Here is a 23,673-nt window from a genome sequence, read left to right on the forward strand (position 1 = left end):
TGTCCATGATCTTCTGTGAAAGTGCTGGCCCGGTATATAGACAATCATTCAAGGAGACTCCGTTTGACTTACAGGATGCATCATAGACAATTCTGAGTTTTGTGGTCTCTTTGTCTCTTATAATGACAGCATGATGAGGCAGGTAGTGAACCCTTCCGACTTCACCAGAGGCTGGTTCACTGACTTTCTCCACAATCCCCTTTTCGATCTGGTCTCTGATCACGGTATCGTATTCTAGCAATACTTGGGGTTCTTGTCTCAGGCAGTTCAACAGACTCATCAGGCATTTGTGGCTGGTCTCATAGTTGTCTTGTAGAACTGGGTGAACGTCCCTCCATGGTAGATGTACTTCATACCTTCCATGCTGAAAGGAGATGCTGTCAATGAACTGCTATGAACTGACTGTTCAGGATTTGATATTCCCAATGACTCCAGGTCCCAGAATCGTTTGAGCTCTCCAGTACGGTCGTTGTTCAGAGGTTGGGACAGCTCAATGGTACATTTTAGGAAATGGGTGCTGGATACCAGGTTCACAGATGGATCGCAGTCTCACATTGAGCTCTCTATTGGTCCAGATAAACCCAACCCAACCTTGTGTGTAAAGCTGTTGGACCACTTTCTCCTCTTCTCACTTCTCCTGTCACGATTTGCCAGTATTGATCTGATCCAATAAGTATGTCCACTTCTGCTGGCTCTGTTCCTGTTGAGTAATTGGTGAGATGAATTCCATTCAGGTGCTTGTACATGTTCCTTGCCAGGGCTACTGTCTGACCATGTCTGTTCCATCATGTAGTTTAACACCAAAACAAACAGCATCACAAGTCTGCAATTTCTTGTCTTGTGACCCAAAGGTTTTGATTAGCATTGTCTCTTGACATTCAACTGGTAAACTTAGCTCATCCTTCAAACTCTTTGTGATGTACGATCGCTGACTCCCACTGTCAAGAATTATTCTAGCCTTCACACCTTTCTCCTTAAATCCTGACTTGCAGATAATGGCTTGAGCTGTCTGTAGAAGGATTGGTGTTGCACAACTAATGAACATGGTTACTTGGGAGTGATTGGGCTTTGGCTGATCTTCTGGGTGCACATTCTCCCTTTCCTTGGGCTTCGCACATTTTTCCTTTGTTCTAGTTTGCAGCAGGTTGCTCTGACAGATGCTGACATGATGACGGCCACCACATGTGAAACATTTCACGTTAGATTTGCATTCTCGGCTCAGTTGGTCCTTCTAAGGCACACATAACATCTTCCGATCTTCTTAAGAACATCTCTTCGGGCTTCTGCATTAGAAACGGTCTCACAGCTATTACATGAATGAGGTTGCTTGCAATTGGTACAAGTTGGTTTGCTATCTGATTTAGAAAATAGTGATGAGACAGAGGGTGGGCCTCTCCAATGTTGCTTGTTCCTTCGGAATGGTGGGTCTGGCTGTGGATTGTGATTTTCCTGTGCAGCTCCCTCCCTTGCTTCCAATTCTTGATGCATAACTGCCAACAGCGGGTCTAATTCCCAGTCTCCCCCCTTGACCTCTCTGCTAATGATCAAACGTACTTCTTGTGGTACCTTGTTCATCAAAACAGATGAAAGCAAGCTATCATAGGATTCTGATGGTACTCCAAGAGCCTTAAGACCACGTACATGAACCTCCACTAAGTCATAGAGCTGTCTCATGCCCCTTAGATCATGATTAGAATAAACAGGTGCCATGTTGATGAGGTCATCCGTGTGTTTGTTTACAATCATCTGTTTGTTGCCAAATCTAGTCTTCAAAATAGTAATGGCCTCTTCATAATTTGCATTCGTAATAGCCAGACCTGCAATTGCCTCAGAAGCGGTTTTCTCCAAGAGAGAGTTGAGATAATTAAACTTGTCAATAGTCGCTAGCTTAGAGCGAACACCACTTTGTAATATCTCCATTGAATCTCTTTAAGACCAACTTTGAGGGCTTAATTTGGGAGCCTGCATCATGCACTTGACTTTGAGGTGAATCATTAGAAAGAATATTCACACGGCTTACCAACTGCGCGGACTCGTTCATCGGCTCCTTTGACGTGTGAGGGCTGGCTTCTATTTTTGGAGCAATGGCGGCCAGCGCTTCATCTAATCTGGCAAGAACTAATTCGACGTGAGTACAGAATTGGTCAGTTTCTTCAATTTCGCTGACAATTTCTTCCTCCATTGATAAATCGAGAATCTCCTTATCCAGTCCCTGGATAACGTCCAACTTTTCTTTTAGAGAGGACTTGTAAAGGATTAGAGTCGCTCATTGGTTTGAACCACTCGATGGGTCGTCACTCAAAGAATTAAGAATTTCATTCGCACTCTCCAATTTCCTTTCGGTGGAATTTCAATGTCCAGTTCTGAAGGCTTTTTTCTTCGTAAGTTCCGAGGACATTGAGGTTTCGTCGCTTGTAGACTCAACAGACATTTGTGATGTACTCTTCTTTCCATTCTTTTTCCTGCCAGCCATAGAGCAGTCGAGAGAAGAATTTCTCACCTTCAAAGGTTTTCAGGATTTCGCGATTTCCTCAAGTTCACTTCCGGCTCGAAGTGACCAATGTTGGAAAGTAGTTAAGATCCACTGGACGGCTCAATTTCAACCCTTTAATTCTCTTACAACTCGGGACTGTACTAACAGCAACGCAAACACAAGCAAGGATCGATTTCAAGACAGAAGCACAAGGTCTCACATAGTCCATAAGGCTTAGCGGGCATAAATATGTCACGTCCGGTCACGCTAACAAATGTCACACTCACCAGAGTTCTAACACCAATGTTCAAAACCACAAACAATCCTTGATCCTCGGAAGTGGATAAGAGTCTTTAACAGTGACCCCATTCACCTTTCGGTAATCAATGCAAAAGCGTATCGTTCCATCTTTCTTTTTCACAAGGTCCACAAGAGAAGACCATGAACTCAGCTCAATTATGCCTTTGGCCAATATTTTCTCTACCTCTTCCTCTGCCTTTTCTTTCAAGTGTAAGGGAAGTCTCCTCGGTGCTTGCTTGATAGGTTTGGACTCCCCTGTGACAATCCCATGCTGGGTTATGCTGGTGTGGCCGAAAGGGTTTGTAGAGGTGGCAAACATACCTTGATATTCATTGAGTAAGTCAGTCAACACTCCAATTTGTTCATCGTTCAAGCCATCTGTACTTCTATTTAGCAATTCCTCCAGCTTTAAGTGTAGAGATCTCTGCTGATCTTGGTGTTCACATTCCTTTGGTTAAGACTCTCCAGCAAGTCGTTCATCCGTCTCTGCCTCCTGAGAGTGCCTTACCCACGGTTCTCCATCTACCTGATTTCCATCTACTGGTTCGCAAAGTGCTGGCAGAGTGTCTTTCTAGACCCACCTTGGATATGACGTGGGGTTGAGAAGACGAATAGCAATTGGGCCATCCATTTTGACAAGCGATCTGCCTACCAAAAGTTTGCTGTGCTGAACAAAATCCAGTGTGGGTTCCAGAGTTGCCAGACCTCCATCACATCTGTCTAGAACCTTTGCAGCCGTTATCATCTCACTATTTGCCGAGACTAACGCTGTATCCTCGACTATCACCCTTAAATATTGATAATTGCTGAGCACCCTGTTTCTCTCCACTTGCGCTTGCACTAGTCAACTCGGGATTAATAGTTCCAGCTGACCCCCAGGAGCTGCAGTGATCTAACAACCATACCGGCACACAAAATCTCTTCCAGCTCTATGTCTGCAATCCACACCTCCTGCAGAGCCTGCTTGCCTTCTTCTCTCATTTCAAATGTCCCCTTACCAGGAAACAGTTTTGCACTGCCATCTGCTAAGATCATACAGTTCTCAACTTTCTCAAGCACTGGTCGCCTAGGTGCACTGATCTTCTCCATTACTTCTGGGCTCAACATCATTGTGTTCGAACCCGTATCTACCAGAAACTTGAAACTTGACGTCCACTCCCTCTACCTTACTGGAGATGCACAGTTCTCGCTGATCTTCGTTTCCACGCAGAGTACCAGCCCTTAGATACAGGCGCCATAAAGAACGACACGGGACTGAACTTAGCCCCTTTAGTTCGCTCTGCTATCATTTCCCTGGTTGTAACAGAAATTTGGGCAATTGCGCGAAAAATGCCCTGGCTTGCCTCAGTTCCAGCCATTCCCTTTACTGACATTTCTTGGACCTCTCGAGCTAATGTGCTCCATTCCAGGCAGGAAGCTCCGGGCAAGACATTCAATTTTCTTCATTAAATCCTCCATTAGACGCCTCTGCTCTTCTCGATTTTTCTTCATTTTGGACAATATTTTGCTGATGGATGAATCAAGGGTATCACATCATTTCTCTGAAACTTGTATGCCCACCATATTCGCAGTCTGTTGGCCTGGTCTGAGATTTTAACGTTCAGATATCTGAAATGCCTCCACTTTGGTGGCCATGGCGAGGGCTTATTGTATTGTTCCAGGTCTAGTTTGAAGTATTTTCCAGTGGATATCCATATCTGCAATTGCACGGACAAGTAGTCCTTTTCTAGTACGTCCCGAACAGATAGGGGTGCTTCCGGGTATGCTTGTCTTACGAGTCGCTGGATCTCCTGTGCAAGCCCTGGAAGTGACTCATCTTTTCCTCTGGCGCAGCTTTTCAGTTGTGATCCAAACACTTCCATCTTTCCACCGTACCAAACTGCAGTGACAACATTTCCCTGAGGACCTGATAGTTTGTCCTCGAGTTTGTGTCCAAATCAGTCAGCACGGCCTGTGTACACCCTGACAAACTCAGGACGAGGTAAATGGCCATTGTAGACGTATTCCAGCCATTTAATTCTACAATCGGTTCGAATTGAATTTGATACTCATCCAAATACATCTTTCTATCGTACGGCAAAGGTGTAGTTAGTGGTTTTGCCAAGAGAGGGCGGTTTCTTGTTCCTACAGCCAATTTTCGGTTCTCGAGCATATCCTGGAAGAACGTCCGGTTGTCAACCATGTCTTCGAGTTTGCCGCCAGACCCCGTGCGGGCCGCACATTCCATTCCACATGGAATTCTCCACAATAATTATCATCTGCATTCAACTGAACTTTGCAATAAAATAAAATATATTTTTAACTTTTAAACAACAGTAACTTCCACATAAAAAGCTTCATAGCAACCAGTATGCCGCTACAAGTCAAAATATCCCGTCGTGCAGCCTTACTACACCACCACACAACAGCCGTTTGCAGGATTGTTATCTACACCACAAAAAACCATCTGACCTGAACTTCAGCTGACTTTGGTTATGATTCATCCCACTTCTGAGACCAAATGTAACGCGTGCTGGCGACAACACCTTCCACTCTAAGAGTCCAACAGCCAACGGTTTAATCACTCGACTCTTAACATTCAGCTTACTTGTACAAGGGAAGTCTACTCACACACACAGGCCACTACATAACGTGAGTCCCTTATATATCCTGTATTACGAGTATATTGCGCATTCAGTAGTGGCCATGTAACCATCTCTTAATCTTAGATCTTGTGCGAGCATCACGTTCAAATAAATAACCGTTGGACATCTTAGTACGCACACCTTTGCTCGTGCAATCACTATATCAGTTTCATTACACTTAGATGCAGTGGTGATCATATCCGCCAAAAGATGATCGCAGATTCATGGTATTCGGCCATTGAGTACGTTGACATTTGGCGATGTAGTCTACATTGGACGTTGTGTAAACAGAAGCAAACTTAAAGTGCACCTAACCCCCAAACTTTTTTCCCGCTAAAACGAATCCACTTGTTATTTGAAGCATTTGGGCGAAAAAAGTTTTGAATTTGGTTGAATCCTCGATTTTATATGCCCTTTCAAAGTCGCGCCTGAAGTGTTACACGACCGCGTTTCGGGGAGTCTGGGGCGGCGGTTGCTGATGACGTCTACCTAGGAACCAAACACAATGGCGCCTTAGTCAGCTCTCTGTATTTGCTCGAGAAAGTGGAAAACAAAACTAATCGTTCCAATATATTTTGGGACTAAAACGTCTAAGTTTTGTTTCAGAATCTTTTTTTTTTCGTCACTGGAGTCAGAGTTAGGTTTCGATTCGGAAGACACCGAAATAAACTTCGATCGAGCACGTTCGACAACTGTGAACTCACTGCTTAGAGCTTTGAGAACAATTTGCAATATTTCAACCGACGACGGGGAAGACTTCTTCGCGGACGAGCTGCTTGTATATTAGGAATGGAAAGCTAAATACGAAGTGGAGGAGCAGGCAAACGAAAAACAGGAAAGAAAAATCAAGGACTGCTTTGGATGGTAATTTCGGCACCTAAACACAAGACTCGTTTATATTTGTCCTTAGCGAGAATGTATTTTGTTAAGGTATGGTTGTTCTATTACAACCAGTTTGTGTTTTACTTTTTGGAATGCTTCATGTTTATTAGAGCGACGTAAGTGTTGCAGTTTTCGAGACTTGATGACCTCCAAAACACTGGCTTCGATCGATTGAAAATCGTAGAATTGTTTGGACCTGTATTTTTGAAGCTACGGGAAGCAAGGCGGAAGGAAACATTTTATACAATTACCGATTTCACATTGCCACACGTTTTAAGTCGTAACTCCAAATAACCAGTGTAATTTTTTTCAAAGTTTGCAGTGAAATTCGTCGGATAAGCGAAAACGATGTGTTCCCTAAGCGGTCCGCAGATAATGTTTACGCGGTCATATTTTCGACACTAATGTATGGAATGTTTGTCGCACTGCTGATTTCCAAACCTTCGAAAAAACTCTGTGAGTGTAACAATTTTGTTATCATGTAATTCTAAAGGATTAATCTTCGACTTTTATCTAAATCGAAAGAGAAATAAGTGCTGGTTGGCGGCGTACAGTTGCGACCTATTTTACACATCAGTATATTTGGTCGTAACGCTTCTTGATTGATCACACAACTTTGCCGGCTATGTTATAAATACTGCGGAACTGGAAGATATAGGTTATCGGTAGTATTTCGACAAATTGCTGGTTGGCTTTACGCAGAAAATTTTGAAAATAGCGTTTGAAAGTCTGCGGAACAAATTACAGTGAGAGTTCTTTAATGGTTCTTACAGACTCAGTAAGCTTGTTTCGGTTCGACAAAACACAGGCGGCCCAAGCTCACAATGCGAGGAGTTACATATATATATTTTTAAATCTTTATGCGAACGTTCAGCGCGCGAAACGTGACACAGTTACCGCCGACATCTGCAATTACATAACGACCGAGTTTGGTTACGCGAAAACGTGACCTTTGCCTTGCAGCATATGGTGGTGTTGTGTTACAACGGTTTGAATTTATAAAGGTTTGTAAAGGGAAAAACGGTCGACATCATAGCTGAAATTTTGGTATTTTGCAATAAAAATGGCTTACTTCAATGCCTTGTTGTCTTTTCGCTTCTCAGCTCGATCCGAAGCCTTTTAAGCGAGTTGGCGCTTTTTGGTTTTCCTCTACTAAGAAAGAGTATAAAAGGCTTTACTCTTTCTTAGTAGAGGAAAACCAAAAAGCGATAACTCGCTTAAAAGGCTTCGGATCGAGCTGAGAAGCGAGATGACAATAGAAAAGACAACAAGGCATTGAGGTAAGCCATTTTTATTGCAAAATACCAAAATTTCAGCTATGATGTCGACCGTTTTTCCCTTTACAAACCTTTATAAATTCAAACCGTCGTAACACAACACCACCATATGCTGCAAGGCAAAGGTCACGTTTTCGCGTAACCAAACTCGGTCGTTATGTAATAGTAGATGTCGGCGGTAACTGTGCCACGTTTCGCGCGCTGAACGTTCGCATAAAGATTTAAAAAAGAAAAAATAATAACTCCCCGCATTGTGAGCTTGGGTCGCCTGTGGACAAAATCAACCATCGTTTATGTCTTTATTGTACCATTGACCGATCATCGCCAGTAAATTGTACAGTATATCTTTTTTTAGATCTGGGATATTGCTGCAACAGCCGATAGCACTTCTGGAAGGCACTTCTGCGCACTTTTCGAATGTGTATTGCACCATCCTGAAGGAAATAAGAGGACGTGAGATATTCGACCTTCCTGGGTAGACATCATAACAGCCGCTGGACCCATTCTCCTCAAACTCGGTCGTGAAACAAAATGGCGGTGTTTTGGGGCTATTTTCGAGATTTTGGGGCACAGAAATCGAGGATTTAACCGAATCCAAAAATTTTTTCGCAGAAGTATTTCAAGTAACATGTAGACTCGTTTTAGCGAAAAAAAAAAAATTGGGTGGTTAGGTGCAATTTAACTGCTTTATATGCAACGAATGGTGAGAGAAACACGTTAAATCGGCTTTTGGACCTACCTTTTACAGGAAATAAGGTAAGAACATTTCGAAATTATCAGTTTTGTGTCTATTTCAACTTAATATAGGTCAAGACATGTGGCCCATGCTAAAATATGTCTAGCCTTTAATTGAAGGTTGACGACGGAAAGTTAAATATTTGCATTTTTAACATGCTTGGAAAAGCTCTCGCATCGCTCACAATCATTTGCCCAAAGAAATTTCTACAGGAATCTGTAGAACATCCTACGATTCAACCGCCAGAAGCTTAATCCATTTGAACGTTTTGCAGGTGGTTAAAATGAATTACATTCACGAAGTACTTTTAAGTCAATGAGGTACATGTCTTCAAAATTTAAATATTTTGCACCCAAAAAAACAACGCAACATTCCCCAAAATCAACCCAGTACACATTTAAACTTTGTACAAAACTATTTGTGTGTTTCAAAGACGGAAGAACAATTTGGTTTTGCATGCGAGGCTCTTGAACTTGTGTAATAAAATTGGTCCGCAATGCGTACTGGTGAGCCTATGCTTAGTTTGATTCCGTTCGGTTGGAATGTTGTTTTTAAATGTCAGTGTCTGGGAGTTGAATTGCTACAAGTGAGAAGGCAACCACTGGAAATATAGAGGTGTGGAAATGAGTGAATTAAGTAAAATGAATTTAAGTCAGGCCCACAAAGGGAGATTGATATTAGTTTCCAGTACCTTTTAGGGATCTCTTTCAAATTTCCCATGACGACCAATGTCAATTTCATACTTGAGTCTACCCTTTCGGGGGTTTGGCAAAGGAAGGTTCGTTGAAACCTTGTGAAATAGGGTGAGGGAGACAATGAATCATTACGCAACAGTGTAAACAAAAACTTTATTTCTATCCAGGACAATAATTTATTAGTTTTAAACAACATTGCTATAGTCACTTCATAGTTTTTGCCTAATGCCACATGAAATAAAAAGGAAATTGGAAAATCTCATTGTTAACAAGTCCTCAAATGACAACTTAACTGTTCTTAATTATTTTCAAACGTCGTTGCTAGTCAGTTGGCAAAGTCTGTATAATGTGATACATATGAAATCAAAGGACACTGGAAAACCTTATTGTTAACAAGTCTTCAAACTACTTGATCCTAGCACTATGCAGGACACCTATCGTATATGAACTCAGTTAAATGACCTTGCTCTCTATGAGTTCTCGTAGCTCAGTGGATAGAGGGCCCGCCCGGTGTTCGGGAGGTCATGGGTTCCATTCCTGTCGGGGACTCAGAATTTTTTTCTTTGTCCCACGTTCGTGTCATGTTGATTAATTCACCTTCACAACTTGATAATTGGGATGTGTCGAAATCACATATTATTAAAGAATGGCACAATTTCTGCCGAGTTATAAAACAACCCAATAATTTTATTTCGTGACACAGTGGCCACTGAGCTAAATAACACTGCAAATTCATTTTGTGACACAGTATGGCTGCCGAGCTAATTCGTTAAACAACTTAGTACATTTATTTTCGGCACAATGGCCGCCGAGCTAAACAACTCAGTACATTTATTTTGTGACAACAGGCCATTGTTATGTTGTTCAAGTCTGCTGAGAACACTGACTGCTCAGTTTCTGTTTTCGTTTGATTCACCAAAACAAAATCGAAGGCGAGAAGACTATTGAAAACAAAACACTGAATTGCCCTTTGATATAAATTATACTTCTGTAGACGCACACACCTCCCTGAGACTTAGAAAAACATTACGACTTACTTGAAAGGACAGTTAGGAAAGTTTCACTTACCAATTGCAGTGCTGGAAATAATTTTTCTTCCTTAACAGGACATATGTCCTTTCCAATCTTCATTTTGGTCGGGCATCTTATCAATTTGACCGGACATTAATTTGCATAATTGATTTGCATAAGTACTTGGCATAATAACATAACTGCACCAATCTCTCCTGGTTATCTCCTGATTATATGTTCTTCAAGCAAACCTGGTTTTCTATTGAATGCTACCATTAAAGGGACACAGTCAGCTTTGGGACCGCGCTGACCTGGACACTTGTTTTTCTCACTTTGAAAAAAGTTCACCTCAACCTGAAATCAAAGTACATCTAGAAATCCACTACAATCTTCGCAGTGTTTTGCTTGATTTTCAATCCTTTACTGAAAAACCTGTTTTTGAGTGTGATTTTGCTCATCCTATGATATTATTTTTATCATATTTGGTTAAAAACAGTATGGATCGCGTCTCTGTGATATGCAAATTAGCTAAGAAATGGTATCTAATGCGCATGTGCTTCAGCTGACTGTCCCTTTAAAGCAGGAACCCATCACTAGGAGTGTGCAACTACCCCAATTATTCCTGTCCCGGCCTTTTCACAGACCCATCTATTTTTAGTTTGAATTTACCGCGATTTCAGATCCCCGCAGGAACCTTAGTGACCAATCACAAGCACGAACTTTATAATGTCCACTTGAGGCCGCCATTTTTCTCCTTACGGATTCGCGCTCATATAGACCAGAACTGACCTTTTTCGTGGGAAAAGAAGCCTTAAAATGGACCGGTCTGTAAAAATATCGTGACATAGGCTTAGTATGGGAGTTGCTGGCTCCTAGTGATGGGCTCCTGACCAAAGTTGACTCTAGAGTACATGCATGAAGGGCTAACAGCATATCGCAATGGACGTAATGCATAATAGGGCGATTTCTGAAGAGTACTTTATTTGGCAAGAACAGGAAAGATGAACACTTCTGCTTTATGATATGGCAAGAGCCGAGGATATGGCTCAAACTGTCAGAGTCAAGGGCCCAAAATTAACAAAAAATTCTTGAGTTGCCATTTGGCGACTAAGTGGTAAAAATCAAGTAGGAGTTTTATTCAGAAAAGAGCGCAATGCATAAAATCTGTAAAGAAAAAATGTCGAAGACTTTTTTGGCCACTAATTTTCTATACGTAGCTAATGTAATGTCTGTGAAAGATTCGTGCATTCCAAGAGACACAATGGGTAGGTATACATGACGTACTCAATGCTCAAGGGTTTGGAATGCATTATAGGGCGATTTCAAACACGATCAGTCACTTGCAAGTTTTCCGATGTGAGGGAATCCTTAACAGCAAAGCAAATGGATACATTGATTTCTTTTCTTATATTGAATGTTATAGAAGCAAAGATCTTTGACTATGTATTTCTGAAAGGACATAATGTCTGAGAAAATAACCGTTATTGATCGTCAACACAGACAAACGTAGTCGCCATTATGGTAGCCTGTGAACGCAGACGTATTTTCAGCTGTCGACTGAACCAGAATTTTTTGTCGCTAAAGATGAAATTTTAGCCGTATTGGCGACAGTACCGGTCGCAATTTCGAGCCTTTTAAAAAAGTATCTAACTAAATATTACGGATGGACAATAACGTCGTGTTGGTGAAATGTTCGGACATCATGTCCGATCATAATGTAAAATTGGCCGGACATATTTAAAATTTGGACGGACAATGTCCGATGAAACCGACTGTTATTTCCAGCCCTGCAAGTGTATCGAAAGAGTAACTAGAACTTTGGAAATACACAGAAATGCACAACCCCGTTTATTGCGATCGATGGCGTGACAGATATATTTCCTTGTGAAGCGAGGTCAGTATTTCGAAAGCCGAGCTTGCATAAGCAAAACAGGGTAACCCGAAAACACTGACGCCCGCTCCACGGACCCCCCTACGGACGGGGTCCGCGGACTACCACACGGACCGGTCCATGGGCTACCTCTACGGACCCCCTCTACGGACCACCCCAAAATAGTCTAAAAATAATATATCACTCGTGTCGATGAAATTCCGAGTGTTTAACTGTGCAAATGTAAGACTTGGGTTTTTAACACTAACAGTCACTAACGCCGTTCATTACATGTCTACACTAGCACTCCACAGTATGTTACAAACTGGCAACCAGTATGGATCGTGGAGCAGCCATTTTGGATATTCTCAGCGACCACGTAATATCGGCCCTTTCCCGGGGGGGGGGGGAAATCCCATATATAAATGACAGGGGTGGTTGTCATACCTTTTAGGGGTTAAAAACGCAGTTTTGGTTCCTCTTAGGGGTTCTTTCTAAACTCTCCGACCAGCACACCCGTCTTTTTTTTATATGAGAGTCCCACCAGGGCCCTTCCCCTCCCTCCTAACCTGCCGTTATGGTTGATTGCTTGGCTGGGGAAGGTAGATGTCGAGGACAGTGAGAAATAGGATGTTTCAAGGCTGAGTGCTGTAAGGTTTGCATTGTTTCGTTCCCTCTGATGTTGAGAATCATGTTAGTGACTTTTTAGTATGCCCCTATTAGAGGGATATAATTTTATGCCAGCTCACTCGTTCGACTCTTACTGATGTTTTGTTAATGTTTCTAAAAATCTGACCACCGGTAGGCCATAGGGTAGGCCACAGGGTAGGCCATGGCCTACAACATGGCCTACCCCACGTTTTGTCCACACCCGTTTTTAGGTCGTTTAAGCTTGTTTGTATCTGTAATTTCGCTGAGGAAATTGTGAAGCTTGGAACGAGTTCACGAACCCACGGGAGAATGGACTGAACAAAGTGGCAGAGAGGAATTAACACAAATTTCGAGGCTTCCCAGAGACTTCCCTGTGGTGTCCTGGAAGCTTCCCGGTTTTTCATATACTGTATGGCCACAGCAAACGAAATGGCAATGTGTAGTGATATAAATTGCGCCCGAGCCTGAACCCAAGTCTGTTACATTTGCACGATGTAACGCTCGAAATTTCGCCGACACGAGTCATCTATTAGACAACCCGTAACTGAAATATTTATTTATTATTTCTATTCTGTTTTGGGGGGTGGTCCGTAGAGGGGGGCTTCGTAGGGGTAGTCCGTGGACCGGTCCATAGGTGGTCCGCAGACTCGGTCCGTAGTGGGGGTCAGTGTTTTCGGGTTACCCAGCAAAACAACTCCTGTATTGCCTAGGAAACCTGCTCAGCAACACCTGAATGAAATAACATAGAGTAAAGAGGCATCTCGTAAGCTTTTCACAAATACAGTGAAGTTAGTATCTGATTAAAAGAAGAAAACTAATAACAAAGCAGCCCGATAGAGCAGTTGAAAAATGGAAATAATTTACCTTGGAAACTGCAATCAAATCCCGACAAAAAGCTGAGCAAAGAATCGAAAAGAAGTTCTCTGACAACGTAATGTGACTAGAGCTAACAATGACTACGCACAACAAATGTACATGTAGCAATGGCCGTCTTTACTCGAAAACAGTCAATGCACTGAATTCCCTGGTTTTAACAGTACTTAACGACTGAACTGCTCCAGTTTCACCTTGTTCACAGACTACCCTGTCTTTTCAAAACTTCATCATTAAACCAGCCGACAATAGCAAAGACAACTTGTAAATTACCCGCAATGAAGTTTTAAACCAGCCGTTTACTCTTAACTCAAACATAAAATGACCTGTAGACTTCACCCTTAATTTGACTTTAAAATTATAGTTCACCTTTAATATAGCTTATCTTCAACCTCAATTTGGCTTTCTTTTCTTTGATAAACATGCATCACCTTTCAAATTTGATCATATACGTGAGCATGAGTTCAGCATAAAGACATGATTGTATGGGGTACTTAACGTATTTTCAGTAGTTTTCAGTGGGTCTATGCAGAATGTTATCTGTTGACTTCAACTTAGTCACATGTGCTATATTTAATAAACAACCAGATACAATACTGATGCAGTAGAAAATGATTGAAAAATATGGAAACATTGTATCTAAGCTATAAAAGAAATCTTTTAAGCAACAGAGAATAAGGAAACAATCACTGGCCCTAACATTTTTGTTAATTAAGAACAGTTTTACCCGACAGAAAAAATCCTGGGACTGAGATCATACAGCGTACTACTAATCGGTATATTAACTGCGTGCTAATAGATCAATAATATAATACTCACATTCTCTATATTATTCAGTCAGACTGACAATAAGTACACTCAGGTTGCACCAGGGCAGCATTCTCAAGGTCTGACTGACTGCGGTGCCAGGCAGCCAGGTGTCCTGACTGACTGTATAATTATAGGGTTTCTATGCAGGTTTGACAAGCTGATAAAATTGTGTACTTACTTTGATTTGTGAGAGTGATCTCTTGAAGTTTTATTGGTATTTTGTTGTAGTCTTTAAACACGAGGGCCTGAGATCAGCTTTAGATCAAGTCAGGCTAACTGCTAACGATGCAAGAAAAAACAGGTACGTACCTCACTACTTCATGGCTATGTTCGATTTTTTCACATCATACATGGTTAAGCCATAAGGAGGTTACCCTTTCAGTGACTTTGAAAGTGTTTTGTGCTCCCACATAACACAGTAAAACATCGCTCCCCCGCCCCCCACCCCTTCAAGGAAATATTGTATTAGGGCCTCCAGCGACTAAACATTTAGTTGTCGACAAGTATTAGGAAAATCTGAAAATCCCCAGCCGTAAAGATAGCTCATATTGACGTCGAGCTTTTCGTATTTGTTTTGCTTACACAGGCTAGAAAGGGACTCTCCAGGAGGCAAATCTTTTGATTCAATCAATTAGCTTTTCTCATTTACGTCAATAGCGCTGGAGCGTTGACTAAACCTGTCAAGATTGACCAATCATAGGGTATACCAGATCCTGGCGTACCAGAACGACTTTTTGTTATAAAGTTTGCCCACAGGCGTTCGTTCGCTCCTCGCACCCCTCTCTCCTTATTTCGCTCCGCCGTTTTTGTTTTTTGTTTTTTCGCTGCGCCCCAACCAACTAAAAGCCTGCAAGCCCGTAAGAGGCTACTTGGGAACTAACGTTCACTATAAATACTCAAACCACGAATGCTCAAACCACTGTCTGCTGGCAAAGCAGTTTCTATAGTTGTCGTCTACTACACCAATGATTCCCCACACTGGAAAAATAGGTACGAAAGGCGTGCGTGAGTTATTTTTTTGTGAATTAGAAGCCTCTGGAAGAAGCAGCATTCAGTGTACTCTTAACACTTGTGATTAGGTTAATTCAGCAGGTCTGTTTGGTTACGATGTATAGCAAAAAAAACAATTTGTTTTTAGGAAGAAGAAGTGTAATGTTAAGCGTGGTTTTATCAGTGTTCGATCAGTAGCTTTGTTTATAAGAACTTCCATGGAGCTGTTCCCACCAAAAAGTAGCTAACAGTAAAAGCAGATTACTGGGTAAATTTTCTGGAATCATTTTTGACAAGAACTGATTTAATGCAATAGCATGGTCTTATTCTGTTGCCAGCATTAATCAGATTGATCATAATTTCTTCAATTTTGACGTTCAAAGAAACCACTTCAAATTAATATCGATTGTAAAAGCCATCCAAAACGAGAAGACGCTTTTAATGGTGAAACAACTAGAACTCTGAAAGAAAGTATAAATTTATAAGACGACACGAAATCTATAGATTTTGGGAAGTTTCCTTGTCGCATAACCCTTCCCAAAGCCTGAGAGCCGTTTTGGTGAGAAAATAAGAGTTACAGAAAAAGAAACATGAGAAACGTAAATTTACCTCAGTTAATCGTGCAATCTGTTTTGAAAACATACCGTCCCATTCTCTAACAGGCAATTTTTTGGTTTTTGACCGTCTTAGAAAAATTCCCCCTTCCTCCCAAGCAATGTTGATTTTCGTACTCCTATGACTACGCTGATCACAGCACCTACGCCATATTGTATTGGGGGATGAGGGTATCAGTGAATGACATGTTGTACATGCTCCTTTGAAGTAATGAATCATTAACGTTGGTCGAGTCTTTCCAAGAGGCGCTCTTATCATCAGGCCAAGCTTGTTTTTCTCTGTCTAAATTTATAGGTTATTGTTACCTAGGGTGAAATCAAATTTTGGGAATAACACGTTTCTTTTTAGCGGAGCGAAAATTTTCAATGGCCTGCCCACCGACATAACGAAAGCCGAAGAAATACAGACTTTCTGCTGCCTTTTAAAAGGGTTTTTATTATCGTAATAGTTCTTAGTGGTTTCTTGTAGTATTTTAGTATTATAATTAGATTTTTAACGTTGTTTTAGTGTTTAACGTATGGTATAAAGTTTTAATCTTTGTACATAACTTTGTATTTTAATCTGATGTTATTCATACAGGGCCACTATGGATACCAGTCTTTGAGCTGAACGGGCTACCCTGTTTAAATAAAGTTTTCCTTTTACTTTACTTTAACTTCGAAAAATGACATCGCTGGCTAGTTCCACCTCGAGGCGACGTTTTTGCTGACTTTAATGATGTCTGTTTGTATTTGTACAGTATAAATCCATATTTGAAAACTCCTATCCTCCAATAAGATATCAGATCATACTTTCAGTTGACTTGATCATAATCCGGCGTAAAAAAGCGCGGAACGACTCGGTGAGAATCCGGAGAGAAACTAGTGACTTGTCAGTATCGCCATATCGACCTCAAGGTAACGTTTTCGCTGCTTTCGGTAATTTCTGTTGGTATTTCCAGAGCATAAAGGCTCATTCGAAAACACCTTTTCTCAAAAAAAAAAAATAAAATATTTAGGTTCGTACTTCCAATTCCCGTCATCATAGTCCGGTGTAAAACAACGCCAAATGATACTGTAGTTTATCGACCATATTGCCGAAGCAATGTTTACTTGACGTCAGCAAGTATCGGCACATCCGAGCTGTTGCAAGCGGCAATTGGATCGGTTGTTTATAGTAGCTTTAATCTGATTGGTCTGAAAGACATAAATTGTCCACCCAACCCCGTCCACAAAACCGTCAACTAAAGCAGTTTCCCTTTTCGAAAAGGGAAACTGCCTACCAGTAGTTGTCCATAAAAAACGTTAGTGTTTAGATCTCGACAATTGATCTCACGCGCTGTTTTTGTTGTCGATGAAAAATAATTGTTGACAACCAAATGTCTAGTCTGCGGAGGCCCTTACAGACTAATTTAAAATAGTTACGTATGTTTCCGGATCAACTTGCTTGACAGCAGAAAAGCTTAGGAGACCACCCAGTACCGCATGACTAACAGAATAATCGTGTCTATAACAAAATTCTCCATCGTAATTGGTTCTGGCGCCAGTTTTTTCACATAATCGGCGCGCGATCACGTGGGTACTCAATTACAGGTATCCAATTTTGAACTTTTTGTAATTAGGTAATTGTGATTGGATACTCACGTGTTTCGCATGTCAATTATGCGCGCTGTAATGGCTTCCTTAATATACCTCGTACAGTTTTTAAAACTTATGGAAAGCGGTACTGTCGTTTTCGTTCAAAAGATGTTCTCCAAAGAATTTTTTCTTAATTTCTAAATTTGTTATAGATGCGATTAAGTGGTAACTGGACCGAGTGGAGTACAATTCAGGAAGTAGTCGTGCTGGTAATTTCAAATCGGCCTTGCGCTTTGTGGTCGTCTGATTTTGAAATTACTAGCCCGATTACTCCCTGAATTGTGCTCCACTCGGTCCAGTTACTATTACTAACCAGCAAAAGGCATAGAGTGGTGAGTTAATGATATTAAATAAATAAAACGATCAATTAATTGATTAATTAACTTATTATATTACAGAGAAAATTACTTCCTTGTGATTGGCTGAGAGCAGGCCAATTTTACGTTAATTTTAATTTACACTGCAGTGCAAATTAATGCACGCGCGTTCGTGATACTTGAAAAAATTATTTCAAATTGCAATTTTGAGATAATTTTCAAATATCACTCGTAGTGTAAATTAATAATTACACTTGCATTCATATGATTACGTATACTAATTCGAAAATAGCCAAATAGGTAACAACACAAAATATGTCATTGATCATTATAAACAATTTACACAATAATAGGAATCGGCATTTTACTTGTTATTCTGGTCTTAGGTTTAAGCTATTGTTTTCAATGTGTGACGAGAAGGACTCGAGGAAAAGAACTACTCGAGCGTCAATACTTGCTGCTAACAGAGCAGCGTCTTCATCTTCGGAGAGTGAAGAGGTGGGCCACGCAATATCCTATCTCTTTGCTTACCTTTGTTTTACTCTTTGTTTTTCACTCTGGCTTGACACTGGGTATTTTGATTTCAAGGAACTAATTTTTTCTGCATCAGCATTGGCAAATCTGTAGCCCGTCTCAAATGTTTACGCCGCAAATGGAAGCCATTTCTGGTTACCTGCAGTCATAGTAGAACCGTGCACTAATTTTAGAGGTCTGAAATTGGGTTCTGAATTATAGGGCACAGGTTTCAAGGTTAGTGCCGCACACCACCACCAAAAACTTTGGGGAGTAGCCCACCTCCCCCGCCGGGGATTGCAGATGACTTGTTGAAATGTTGAAGCAAGAGTGGACGCGTAGAAATAGCCTTTATGCATATTTTGTGAAGTTTAAATGTAAAAGTTGTACTGATTTTTAATGCTATTTATTTTTGGTGTGTACAATCTTTTGATTCCCATCAACAGGAAGAGGAGCAGACAGTGAAACCTTCCAACGCTAAGCGGAGAAGGAAGGCCAACACGACAGTTGACTCAGACAGTGATGAATAAGAGAAGCTGAATATTTAGGGCCAATTCAGAATCGGTCGAAATTGCTTTTGCCGGTCAAGTTGCAGCTGAAAGTGTTCAAGTATTACTTAGTTAAATGGGTTTAGAAGGAATTGCATTTACCAATGCAAACAAAGTAGTAAAATTGAACTGTTTTACCGTTAGTCTTGCCTTGGAACGAATAGGCCGATCCGTTCATGGTTTTACTGTGGACATACTTTCCTCTGGAGCCTGTCTCACAGAAGACAATCTTGGAGAATAAGAATGGTTTCATAAATTGCTCGGAAAATTTCCATTTCCTCAGATATTCAAACGGAAACGTTTGGTAATGAGTTGTTGCCGAAACGTAAGAAAACTAGGGACGACCACGGAAAATCTATTGGGTCTTTGTTGTCTATTGATTAGCAATCTAGCGAAATTTTTGAGTATTGGTCTACCTTTCAATATTGACAGTTGCTGTGGTTATTGTATGCTGATTTTTCCAAAGAAGCCTTAGAATATGCGTTTTAGTGTAGAAACTAAAGGGATTGATTGTGACAATACCAAATATTACCTTATTTCGTAATTATAAGGTGAGGATATTTTAATAAATTGATGTGTGATATTCTGATTACCTTGTTCTTACAGTAATTTATGTTGTTGTCCTCTTGTGTAAAATCAAAGCCTCTATGACGATCCAAACTCATGAATTGACCACATGTTTAAAATTACATTTACTACATACACAGTTAAGTTACTCGATGTGTGATTTACAGGAATATTTCTGACTCACATACTTTGAGTATGAGCAGAACTCTTGTTTCCTCCTACTGCATTAAGATACAAATATGACGCAAGAAATAAACAAGCCGCGAAGAAAAGGAAATATTGTGTTTCTGAGGCAATTGAAAGGAATAGAGTGAAAATTGACATTTCATGTGCGATTCTGCTGAAGTGTGCAATTTCAACTTTTTAAAAGTTGTAGTAGTTGTTCTCTAAAGGATGCATTTTTGAACAAAATAGGTTTTTTTTTAACTCACACCTACTTTGATAGCCGTAACTGTGTTTCTTTAGGCAATTGGAAGGTATAAAGCGAAAATCGGCATTTCATGTCCGAATTTGCTCGAATGTATGGTTTCAACTGTTTAGAACTTGTGGCGGCTGTAACTGTGTTTCTGAGACAGTTGTGAGGTAGAAATCAAAAAGTTACACTTCATGTCCGATTTCGCTCAAATACGCGGTTTCGACACTTTGTAGTGGACCTTGAATTAAGACAATGGGATGCCATTAGTCTATTCTCTGACCCCAATGAAATGTTGGAGGTTGGGAAGAGTCAGTTTCTGACCTGTATCAATAAACATACTCTATGAAATCGAAATGAATTGGGAACAAGAAGTCCCCGTGGATTACGTACGGATTAATACGTAAAATGCGTGAAAGGGACTTCCTGAAAAAGAAGGCGAAACGAACTAAAGATCAGTCTTGCTAGGCTGATTTCAAAGTAGCGAAAAATGAAGTTAACAATTGAATATGCCAAACGCAAATACTTACTTACACGCAAGTACTAGCTCTCGTCAACCCATGAAGAAAAGTTATTGTTGATACTACCACTGCATCTGAAGTGGGGGAAGCCTCGAACTGCCATTTCGCAAGCCGGCATTGGACATGAATTGGCAAGAGACATATCGCCTGCTGATACTGTTTCAGAAAGTTATCTTATCTCTCAATAAACACGACTTTCTCTTTTAAAAGTTGTAGCTCCAATAAAGTCCCAAAACTACTTGAAAAACTAGAAACTAAAAAAGCGACTGGATTGGATAATTTGTCAACCAAGATGCTTAGAATAGCCGGGGTGTTCTGGCACCATCCCTGACATTCTTGTTTAATCAGTCGATTTCCTCTGGTATTGTTCCAACTGAACGGAAGCTAGCTTGATTGACGCCGATTTTCAAAAAGGGCAAAAGACAAGACGTTAACAACTACCGGCCAATTTCGATTATTCCTGCTGTCGCTAAGGTGTTCGAAAGAATAATTTACGACCAATTTTGCAAGTATCTCAATGATGACGATCTCTTGGCCAATTGTCAATCCGGCTTTAGATCACTTCATAGCACACTAACGGTACGTCGTTGCTTGAAGCTTGTAACAGTAGGTTAGGTTTTGGTCAAACGGGCAAAACAAAAAATGCTTCCGCTGGTTTATCTGCACTGCCAGATTTTTTAGGGACGGTGAGTTTGAAAGACACCCCTTCTGGAAGGACGCTGCAATGTCTGAGAGAACCCAGGGAAGCCAAGGCGGAAATCCGTTCAGGACAGGTTAATGCAAACAGGGTGACTAACTTCATTGAGATAGCTTTAAGTGATAGGGTGCTGTTTTTCCCCCAAAGAAATCATGTATTTAATCATAACAGCAACATTCCAGGTATGGGAATACCTGGGCTTTGAAGGACGTTTATTGAGAGCTCCTTTAAGGAACCTAGTAACGTAAGGATGCTGACCCACTGAAACAACCATCTATCTTTGGATGGGTTGACGAAATAGCAGAACGAAGGGCGTTAAGTGATCGGTATGCTAAGCCTTCGTTAAAGAGTTCGGAAAATTAGAATGTCATAGATGATGCCATCCAGAGATACGACGAGGTGGAGGTACGAGTAGCTGCGATGAGTAGATCAGCAACGTTTGTTGGAATGCCCTCAGCTTGGAAGCGTTGATAGAGATGCGAAACACAGCCAAGTGAAGGCGAGGATACATTGGATAAACTCAATTCAGGTCGGTCGGGTCCGTTAAGAGGGTTGGACCGTTCGGTAGCACCACTGGCTGAGATGTTAGAAGTCTCAACAGAACCGGCCACCAGGGCTGGGCTTGCCAAACTGGAGCAACGAGAATTAAATCGTTTCGTCGATTGTTACCTTCTTCAGGATTTTGGATATCAGATTGAAGGGTGGGGGAGGGAGGCGTGGCTCCATAGACGAGCCCAGTTTATCGCAAAGGTGTCTGTGTGGATGGCTCCCAGGTTGGGTCTCCAACTGATGTAATCTGCGAGTTGGTTAGTTAGATGACTCGCAAGCAGATCCGTCTGACAATTCAGCAGAAAAGGCTGAATAATTTTTGGGACCAACTTCCACTCGCTCATGTCCTTGAATTTTTCTGGACTCCTTGTCCGCTGAGACGTTGTCTCTCCCTGGGATGTGAGAAGCTATCACAAGGATTTCTCGTTCCTGGCACCAATCCCACATCTCTAAGGCCAGAGTCATAAGCTGGGTGAACATGTATCCGCTTTATTGTTGATGTAAGCGGTAGCGGTCGTGTTGTCTAGCTGGAGAGATACGGTTACGTGAGACTTACCTTTGAGAAAGGTTTTTCGGTATCGCCAAAAAAGGACGCCTTTAACTCTAGATAATTGATGTGTTGGAGAGACTCTTTTTTTTGTGACCATCTGCCATTGGTTTGAAGGGATTGATGAACTGCACCTCAACCTTTCTTGGATGCGTCAGTTGTGATCATATCCGGATCTGACTTCAAGTGACGAAAGTGTAACGGAGCTCGCCAGATGGCTGGTCTCGAGGACTCTAATAGTCCTATTAAACTTGCTAGGTTTCGCAACTCGATACTTTGAGACACGAGCAGACTACGACAACAGTGTAGAATTGTGTTGGCTTTTTCTGCCGGGAGTGATATCATCATGCACATTGAGTCGATTGGAAACCCAGGATGGTTATCACTTGTGTTGGAATAAGTAATGATCTCTTGAGGTTTATTGTAAAACGTAGGGACTGGAGGAGAGTCACTACCAGCTGAGTATTTTTCACGGCTTCCTCCATTGTTGCAGACAAAAGAAGAAAGTCGTCCAGGTATATAAGGACTCGAATGGCCTTCCTCCTCAGGAATGCGCCAACAGGTTTTAGAACTTTCGTAAAAATTCTGGGGGCTGACCACAGGCCGAATGGAAGATCTTTGAACTGGTAACATGTTCCCTTCCAAAAGAAGGGAAGGAACTTTCGGGATTACTCGTGAACAGGCACCGAAAGGTAGGCAAAGGTAGGTAAAGTCTGCATACGAGCCAAGTGGCCCATCAGGCTGGAGCTTATCCCGGTTTCTGTAGCATGAAGCGACTAGGAGTATTTCTACTCCCCCCTGGATGGGATGCTAGTCCATCGCAGGGTTACCCCCATCATTAAGTTCGCCGGTACCCATTTATACACCTGGGTGGAGAGAGGCACTGTGAGAGTAAAGTGTCTTGCCCAAGAACACAACACAATGTCCCCGGCCAGGGTTCGAACCCGGACCGCTCGATCCGGAGACGAGCGCACTAACCATGAGGCCACCGCGCCTCAAAGGTAAGCATCTTTTCAATATATATTTGTCATAAAATCTCTGGGAAAAGCAACGTCATTAAGCAACTGAGGTTTCCTTCTGGAAATGCTCGTTTACAATGAAATTGTTCAAACAACGTATGTCTCTCAACGGACGCAAAGATCCACCCTTTTTGAATACTCTGGTAAAAGGGGTCTTATGTATGGCCCCTTTTTGGAATAACTCGTTCACTTTCTGGGATATTAAAACTGCCTCCTGACCCGATGTTTGGATAAATTCTGGAGATTTTTGAATAGGAGTTTTGAGGAAACTTATCTTGCAACCTCAAACAATTGAGAGAATCGGTGGGTCCGATGTAAGGGTTCTCCAAGACACTATGCACTCTGAGAGTCTGACTGATGTCCCTTCTGGGGAGGGAGACGAAAAAAGCCCCTTTTTTGAACGAGGCCCTCGGTAATTTGACTGAGATTTAGAAGGGTTTGAATACCCAGTGGATTGATACTTGTTAAAGGTGTCTCCTCGATGTCTGCTTTGAGACTGGGTACTATTACTACGTCTAGAGAAGGATTTCCCTGTAGTCTGTGCCAAACTTTTCGTGAGA

At 41.5% G+C, this 23,673-nt stretch overlaps 2 protein-coding genes and 1 pseudogene across 4 annotated transcripts in view; 1 reads left to right on the forward strand and 2 right to left on the reverse strand.

Annotated features, from left to right (window-relative positions):
* Window positions 1–14,414, reverse strand: part of LOC145479884 (uncharacterized) — a 192,565-nt gene extending 178,151 nt beyond the window's left edge. The window contains exon 1 of the mRNA XM_081458360.1: window positions 7,079–14,414. The gene's annotated coding sequence lies outside the window, so the exon portion shown is untranslated. The remainder of the gene's footprint in view (window positions 1–7,078) is intronic.
* LOC145479208 (integrator complex subunit 3-like) overlaps window positions 1–19,390 on the forward strand; it is a 306,674-nt gene extending 287,284 nt beyond the window's left edge. For all 3 annotated transcript variants that reach the window (XM_081457501.1, XM_081457510.1, XM_081457521.1), the window contains 3 exons: window positions 14,431–14,503; window positions 18,127–18,238; window positions 18,700–19,390. In XM_081457501.1, coding sequence (XP_081313627.1) covers window positions 14,431–14,503; window positions 18,127–18,238; window positions 18,700–18,783 — 269 coding nt within the window. In that variant the 3' untranslated portion in view covers window positions 18,784–19,390. The remainder of the gene's footprint in view (window positions 1–14,430; window positions 14,504–18,126; window positions 18,239–18,699) is intronic.
* Window positions 19,391–19,468: 78 nt separating this feature from the next.
* LOC145493397 (uncharacterized) lies at window positions 19,469–22,727 on the reverse strand (annotated as a pseudogene).
* Window positions 22,728–23,673: the final 946 nt, after the last annotated feature.

Source organism: Orbicella franksi, chromosome 1, assembly GCF_964199315.1.
Source record: "Orbicella franksi chromosome 1, jaOrbFran1.1, whole genome shotgun sequence".
Taxonomy (NCBI): domain Eukaryota; kingdom Metazoa; phylum Cnidaria; class Anthozoa; order Scleractinia; family Merulinidae; genus Orbicella; species Orbicella franksi.